This window comes from Monopterus albus, unplaced genomic scaffold (assembly GCF_001952655.1).
Source record: "Monopterus albus unplaced genomic scaffold, M_albus_1.0 scaffold657.1, whole genome shotgun sequence".
In the NCBI taxonomy this organism is placed as follows: domain Eukaryota; kingdom Metazoa; phylum Chordata; class Actinopteri; order Synbranchiformes; family Synbranchidae; genus Monopterus; species Monopterus albus.
In genome coordinates, this window is record NW_018128537.1 from 36,937 (window position 1) to 45,545 (window position 8,609).

General features: G+C 40.4%; 1 protein-coding gene across 3 annotated transcripts in view; it reads right to left on the minus strand.

The window, feature by feature from the left end:
• dennd2da (DENN/MADD domain containing 2Da) overlaps positions 1-6,478 on the minus strand; it is a 19,866-nt gene extending 13,388 nt beyond the window's left edge. Inside the window, exons 1-4 of one of the 3 annotated variants that reach the window (XM_020588879.1) lie at positions 6,048-6,478; positions 3,211-3,277; positions 3,004-3,090; positions 1,926-1,997 (exon numbers count right to left, since the gene is read on the minus strand). In XM_020588879.1, the coding sequence (XP_020444535.1) occupies positions 1,926-1,997; positions 3,004-3,090; positions 3,211-3,277; positions 6,048-6,065 (244 nt within the window). In that variant the 5' untranslated portion in view covers positions 6,066-6,478. Of the gene's footprint in view, positions 1-909; positions 1,239-1,925; positions 1,998-3,003; positions 3,091-3,210; positions 3,278-6,047 lie in introns of those variants that run through there. The other 2 variants (XM_020588880.1, XM_020588881.1) reach the window with 2 other exon arrangements.
• Between the last annotated feature and the right edge of the window lie 2,131 nt (positions 6,479-8,609).

Sequence of the window (8,609 nt, forward strand, 5' to 3'; positions counted from 1 at the left end):
CTGAGGCTCATGAACATGTTTCAACACCAGCTGCCAGTTCTGAAAGCAAACAAATAACAGTCACTACAGTCCTGCCTGGATCGTGCTCTTTCAGAAAACCTGCAGCTTTCATCCAAAATATAGCAGCTTTTAGCTTCTACGTTTTCTTTACTGATCCTTTTCTGTGCAGCCACACTCCAGGCTCACTGTGACAAACATCACCGGGCTTTGCTGTCTAACACGTCTGACCTCTCATTTATCCAGGGTTTTCCTTTCATTTGTCTCCATCTTTCTGCCTGTTTGTTGTAGCTCAGACTTGATGGGCTAAGCTCTAATGACCAGTAGGGATTAAGCTGTTTAAATTGCAGAGTTTCAAATCCAGCAACATGTTAAAGGCTAAGAGCACTTTTCAGCCAAAAGTCCGGGTTTGGACTATTTACTTTCCACGCACACCTTTATTTATTTATTTATTTATTTATTTTCTTGGGCTGGGGAAATTCATCAGCAGTTTAACTTCTGATTTCCTACCACACCAAAGCGCGTTTACTAGACAGTAAATCTGGCGCTGCCATCCCGGTCGTTTGGGGCGCACACCCCACAAACCCAATCATTCGAGGTTATTATCCAGTTCGCTGCGTTTGTATTTCACCAATTTGTTATTTAACAACTACAGCGTTGTTAAGTTAACAAAGAACGCCAACTAATGGGACTAAAGTTTTGTTAAGCTGAAGTGACATCCGGATATACACTAGGCTCCAACCTGCTCGATACGTCAGCATCGCAGGTTCTGACAGGTTTCTCATTAATACATTTTTTAATCCATTCGTTCAGGGTTAAATGTGAATCTCGCGTAAATCGCTCCAATCTACTGGACAGCCACTTAAATGCGCTCCAGTGAGCGGACTGGGCTGTCTGCGCTCCGGTACTCACTCCATCGGCTCCTAAGGTTCCTCAGTCCGGGCTCCTTCCTTCTCCTCGTCACCGCTTCACTCATCGCTGTTTCGCTACACACACACACACACACTGGAAGTTTGTCCCTCAGCAGCGCTGACCAGTAAAATCACAAACCCCACCGCTCCACTTTATGGTCTCCATTCCCGCACACACTCCGCATCTTGACTTACACCGGTCCTCGTGCTTCAGTTCTGCTCTGTGAGCTGCGAAGCTCGCCCGTGTTGCGTTCAGGGCATGTGCGTAAAATGGATTACTGAACGGGCCTGCGTCACACAGGCCCAGGGACCCATTAGTTTAGGGGGACCCTGGGCCATAGCCTCTGCTTGAAGCGACCCTTACTGTAAAGTCAACCGGATGACTCGAAAAAGACACAAAACAACCACAAAGAGACACAAAACTACTACAAAGATACACAAAACCACAACAAACTGATGCAGCTGCAAATAAGTGCAAGAAAATAAATATAGTTGATATTATGTTTGGTCGATAGTTAACTGAAGTTCATCACTGAAGGTTTATCTAAGTTCATCTAGAAGCTCAACAGGTCAATAACAACAGAAACAAAACATGACTGTAGGGCTTAACAGCTGTGACTCTGATGCAACATACTGCACAGGCAGCGGCTCAGACGGCCTGACTGGGACAGAGCAGCGTTTACCTTCCTACTGTAAATATCAGAGAGCTGAGTCAGAGAGTCAGAGTTACTTAATCACAGGCTGGACTTCCAGAGCTTTCACAACTACAGAGGATAGTTTGTCAGGTGGCCTTTGAAACACTGACACATCAGAGGACTAACAGTCAGCACATTTCCCAACTGACTGTATTTATACCAAACAGTTTGCTGTCAAAGAATCGAGCAGTGATGAGGACTCTGCGGGAGAACGAACCTCCTCCCAACAGATGTACAAGCATTAAATCTTAGTTTAAACCCAGAAGAAGGGGGTCCACACACTGAACAGGTGTTCTTTCTGAATGCTGCCATGTCATGCTACCTTGTAACACACCTGCGTTCTTCACCTGGTCCTGAGCACTGTGCAGCTGTGAGGCCTCATCTGAGACGGACTCTAGGGTTCAAATGCAAAAGAAAAGTAAAGAGGTTAAGATCTGCAAGGCTGCACTGTTGGACGCAGCCTTAAATTTTCAAATAAAGTGCAAACAATTCCTCACTGGTTGGACGTCTGTATAAATTTTCAAATCAAGTGCAAACAATTCCAGTGTATTAAAAGTTCTGAAGTAATGCCACTATCACTGCAACTCAGATGTTTGAGAAACATCCGAAGGACAACTCAAAAGGTCATCAGATTAATTACACATTCTCCATATAATACCCCAACAAATCCCTTGTTTATTCAGTTGAAAACATTAAAATTTCATGACTTGGTAGACTTGTGTACTGCTAAACTTATTTATAAGGCAAAACAACAAACCCTCCCTCAGTCTTTGCAAGCTATGTTCAGCGTAAGGGAAAGTAATTATGACCTTAGAGGGACACATATGTTAAACAAACCTTATTGTGGAACTAAATTAAGGAGTAACTGCCCATTTAATAAAGGTGTTCAGTTGTGGAATAGTTTTCCTGAGGAAATAAAAACTTCATTACCACAGTTTAAAATACTTTATAAAAGAATGGTAATAAAAATATATACTTAATAATAATAATAATGATAATAATAATAATCACAATGCATGTTCTTCTAAATATATATTCAGAATATTCAGTATTTCTTTATATTAAATTTGTGTCCATTAGTGCTGCTTGTGTGGAGTAAGAGTAGGCATAATAAGCTTTAGCTTCAGCCTACACCTTTGATCAATAACATTGTTTTTTTACTTTGTATGAGTATGTGTGTGCATACATGCTTGTATTCAAATGGATGTATGTACCCTTATGTTTCATGCTTTTTTGTGTAAAATAATTGCAATTTTAATTTTGTTTGTTGACCAAAAAACCTAATAAATGAAATGAAATGAAATAAAGGAACCAACTGATTTAATTACTGTCATCAGCCCGGTAGATTTAAGAGAATAAGAGAAGTCGTCTGACTGGTAACTATGACTCTTTGTTTTTACCCTTCCTTGATTGCTCTCGGACTGATGAGAAAGACAGCAGCCCTCTCCGCCCTGTAAATCCACCCTCTTCATAACTGCTGTGCCTTTCTGCAGAAAATTCACATTGACATGATGAAATAGTTATTATCAGTAAACAAAAGGTTAACAGTGATGCAGGCGTTGTCTTCAATTAAACTAATAAAACTGAGTGTGAATTTGTGTTGTTACTTTTAATACGAAGAGATGAGAAGCCGAAACTCCTCCTTGTGTTTGGAGACAACTGCTGCTCCTCACTCTGAGAGAAAAGGGGATAAAGAGATTTAAATGAAACAAAAGACTGAAAGGTCATTAATACAAATCAATTTACGCATTAGAGAGAAAGATAAGTATCATTTACTGCCAACAAAACACACAAGTATATTTAAAACTCCAGTCAGTGTTTAGACCAAGTCAGTGACACTTGCTAACGCTAGTTTCTTCGTTGTTGTTTTAGTTTAGCTACAACTATTTATTAATACATGGTTAAATGTGCTTTATGTGAACGTTACTGCTTCTGCATGGGAAGACGCAGCCACTATTTATAGCCAGTCAAAAAGACAGGACATGACAATGCCCTGAGGGAAAACTCCCCAGCAGTATAACACACCAGTGTGCAAGTGGAATGCACTAGGGCGGGTTAGCAGAGCCCAGTATAACGTGTTTGTAATAATAGTTTGTTAAAGTAGAAAAACATTGTTTTCTGCTTTTGTCATCAGTGGAAATATCACTTTTCAGTTCCTGAAGGCTTTCTTGATTTCTGTCATCGATGCTTTCTGGGAAAACACCTCTGGCACAGGAAGTCATGAGCTTCAATTTTGTTGTTTGCTTTGAATAAATGAAAAAGAAACTGGGTGGTGGTGGTGAGCATGAGCAGAGACGGAGACACAGACAGGTGACAACCAAACACCGAGTCCCAGTGAAGTGCTGGGCCACCAGAACAGCTCCACCGTGGCACTAACGTTCCCTCATGTGGTGTTTTGATGCTGGTGGCGGTGGAGAACGAGAGGCCGGAAGGCCTGTGCACCCTTGTCTGTCCTCTAGTTCATCATTTACCTCATAGAACAAATGGGACCACACCTGCACCATACATGATGTGGTTTGTGCACCGTCCCCAATCCAAAACACACATTTATGACAAAATTCTATGTTTATTCATTTTATCTCTTCATCGTCATCTGTTTTATCTGCCTCTTAATGGCATTGTCTACATGTTGTTTTATGCTCTATGATTATCTTGTTGACTGTTTAGCATTGTTTTGTTTGTTTTAGTATTGTTTTAGTCGATAGCTATGTCTATACTGTGCAGCACTTTGGGCCCTTCTGAGTTGTAAAGTGCTGTATAAATGCTGTTTATTATTATTATTATCTTCAGTGAAGTCGAGTCACTGTGTTCTCTGCTGTTTTACAGTCTACCTTATACCCATACATTTGGAGAAAAAGGCCCCCCCACTCCTTTGGTCCTTCTGTCAGTTTGTTTGCTAGTTTTGCATCCCACAGTGTGTCTGCGTGTCACTTCCTTTGTGTCTCCTCATGGTCATGTTTCATTCCGAGTCTCTTTGGGATGATTTGGTATCTGTTTGTGTTCGGTTTGCATCCCTCTGTAGCCTTTTAACACCGAGGATGGATTAGTTCTGCAGAAGTTTTACTGTAGCAGTACTACTACTTCTCAGATTACTGAGTAAATAATGAACGATTTTTCCTACTGGCCTGGGATCCCCGACCTGAAGGGGCCTGAAAACTCCAGGTTCAGTTCAGGTTGTGTGGAGTTTGTGGTCATTTACAAACTCATATGATAATAATGTTTGTGATCTCATAAGCACCAAAAGAGTATGCAGGTAGTTTGTAAAATGAATACCACAGCAATGTAGTTTTTTATTTACAACCAACCCCGTCCCAGTGTTCTGCACTATATGATTACTGATGTGATGCATCAACACCGGAGCAGCATTTCTGTTGTAGTTGGCTGAAAACGTGAAATAATGTTGAGCAGTGTAATCTGCAAAAACGTCCAAACATATTTAAGTCATTTCCGTCTATAGCTGAATCAGTACAGTACAGTCTGGATATGACAACTTCTTCTTAATAGAAATGTTTAAAAAATGATCTAGAAATGAATGTGTTGTTAGACAACAACAAAACAAGGAAGGTTATTATATTAGAATTATGAAAAAAACTGTGTTTAGAAAATGGTGAAATTAGTTGATTTACATTCAAATGAGATAAAACTTTGCTACTAGGTCTTTTTAAAGCTGCACATTTTGTACATGGTTCAGCAAAATATTCAAAGTAACAAACAGTTGTTAGAAAAACACAGTGGAGTAGAAGAATAAATGGAAATTAAAGTAAGTAAAGTACAATTCGCTCATTAGTTTGGTTTAGTTAGTAAATATACTGTATTTGCTTACACTAACTTGAGATTATCCAGAAAATCTGAGAGGATCTGAGTTCAAACCTGCTAAAACTAGTTCCCACAAAGTACTAGCTGCTAGCTACATATACACATTGTACATGAAGTGGGAAAAGAAAGTGAAGATCACACTGCAGTCTGCACCTGCTTTGGTATGGAAACTCCCTGATGGAGCTGATAAACTGCTCCAACACTGTGAACTGGACCCACACCAGTAGCAAACTCTTAAAATAGCAAGTTTTTTTCATGCTACAACAAATATAGTATTCACTATGCAACTTGTGCAAAGTTGTGCAGGAAGTCACAGTAGTTTTACACACATTTACCCTCACATGAGTAGGTTTGCCCCAACCACACAGAACAGCACCACAGAATGTGAAATTGAAGATCAGATCAAAGCTTTCTGACATGTGATTATTACAGGAAATATCACGTTATGAAATGTCTTCCTAGTAACGTCTTTAGAGAAACCTTTGGTTTCCTAATTCAGACGTCTCAGTCTCAGTTCATGTTTGGTGGCGTGAACATGAAAATCACAGATAGGCTTATTTTAAAAAGTGCTGCAGCCTGGACTTTAAAATCACAACAAGCCTGGGTTAATGGAGGAGCACGCTCTCACCTGTACCGTCTTCTCCATGTCTCTTGGCTGCGCAGATCAAAGGCAGGTGTATCCGCTGGCTTCAGGGTTACTGATCTGACTCTGGCATAACGCTGATCTCATTCCTTCATTAGTAAAACACACATGCAAAACGTTCCCATCCAGAGCATGTGCAATCGCCTTGTGTGACTGTTAATAGTAAGACTGAAGCAACAAGTGCACATATATGAGGAAGCGTTCTTGTAATGTGTGGTTAGTGAACTTCAGTCTCAGTCTGGGATTTCCTCTTTCAGTGTCAAAGCAAAGTACAGTGACGCAGGCGACACAGTGTGGGTGTGTTTGTTTTGTGCAGTGAAACCTGTTCCTCGGCCTCTGAAACCAGTCAGTCCATGCACTGTTTGGAATTGTAAAGCGATGACAATAGCACACTCACTACAATATCTTCAGTGAAAGTACTGCAGTGACAGTGTCTTAAATGAAAGTACTGTAGTAATAGTACCTTCAGTGAAAGTACTGCGGACAGTACCTTGAGTGAAAGCTCGGCAGTGACATTATCTTCAGTGAAAGTATTGTAATAATAGTACCTTCAGTGAAAGTTCCGCAGTGACAGTACCTTGAGTGAAAGCTCGGCAGTGACATTATCTTCGGTGAAAGTACTGCAGACAGTACCTTCAGTGAAAGTTCCGCAGTGACAGTACCTTGAGTGAAAGCTCGGCAGTGACATTATCTTCGGTGAAAGTACTGCAGACAGTACCTTCAGTGAAAGTTCCGCAGTGACAGTACCTTGAGTGAAAGCTCGGCAGTGACATTATCTTCGGTGAAAGTACTGCAGACAGTACCTTCAGTGAAAGTTCCGCAGTGACAGTACCTTGAGTGAAAGCTCGGCAGTGACATTATCTTCGGTGAAAGTACTGCAGACAGTACCTTCAGTGAAAGTTCCGCAGTGACAGTACCTTGAGTGAAAGCTCGGCAGTGACATTATCTTCGGTGAAAGTACTGCAGACAGTACCTTCAGTGAAAGTACTGCAGACAGTACCTTCAGTGAAAGTACTGTAGTAATAGTACCTTCACTGAAAGTACTGCAGACAGTATCTTGGGTGAAAGTACTGCATTGTCAGTATCTTCAGTGAAAGTACTGTAGTAATACAGTAATAATTGATTTGCATATGTTTCATTCATCATGTGATTATGTATATGTACTTGATTGTGTTGGGTTTGTTTTTAACTTTTAACGTATTTTTTTATTTTGTTTTATATTTTTATATTTTTAGTGAGTTATCTATTCTATTTATTGGTATGTGTGCTTGATATTGAGTGTGAACCGCTGCTGAAACAATTCAATTTCCCAGATTGGGATTAATAAAGTATTTCTATCTATCTATCTATCTTCAGTTGGGGGAGCCCCATACTACACAGGAACGCCAAACCGTGACGTGTCCCTGGTGCCAGCTTTGCAGCTGGCCATAGCAGTAGTCAAAACATGAAGTAAATCAATGTGTGTGTGTCTGTTGATTAAGTGGTGTGTAGCTACAGTTAAACACATCATAATAATAATATTAAACACCCTGTCTGCTGACAGTCATCAACTTTTCTCTCTAGTTATCCTTGACCAGATGCACCCTGTAAAAACTCATGAGCATGACTAAGCATTTAACAGTTTAACTAGACACCCTATCTCCACTAAACATTTCTACTACATAAAGTATCTAAAAAATACCTATCTGACTAAAAATACCTAACAACCGTAAATATTGTATATGACCAAACCTAAAATTCGGGGCCCTGTCTTGCTTCAGCCCAATTTAGCCCTTCTGTTAATCCAGCTTTGGGGAAGACCCAGCAGGAATCTTCAGTGAAAGTACTGTAGTAATAGTACCTTCAGTGAAAGTACTGCGGACAGTACCTTGAGTGAAAGCTCAGCAGTGATATTATCTTCAGTGAAAGTACTGTAGTAATAGTACCTTCAGTGAAAGTACTGCAGATGGTACTTTGAGTGAAATTACTGCAGTGACAGTATCTTCAGTGAAAGTACTGCGGACAGTACCTTGAGTGAAAGTACTACAGAAAGTACTTTGAGTGAAAGTACTGCAGTGGCGGTATCTTCAGTGAAATTACTGCAGTGACATTATCTTCAGTGAAAGTACTGTAGTAATAGTACCTTCAGTGAAAGTACTGTGGACAGTATCTTCAATGAAAGTACTGCAGTGACAGTGTCTTCACTGAAAGTACTGTAGTAATAGTACCTTCAGTGAAAGTACTGCGGACAGTACCTTGAGTCAAAGCTTGGCAGTGACATTATCTTCAGTGAAAGTACTGTAGTGACAGTACCTTGAGTGCCAGTACTGCATTGGCAGTATCTTCAGTGAAAGTACTGCAGACAGTACCTTGCAGACAGTACTTTGAGTGAAAGAAGTGAAGTGACAATGTCTTCAGTGAAAGTACTGTAGTAATAGTACCTTCAGTGAAAGTACTGTAGTGACAGTACCTTGAGTGCCAGTACTGCATTGGCAGTATTTTCAGTGAAAGTACTGTAGTAGTAGTACCTTCAGGGCAGTTTGTTCTCACTTCATCTACACTTTCAAC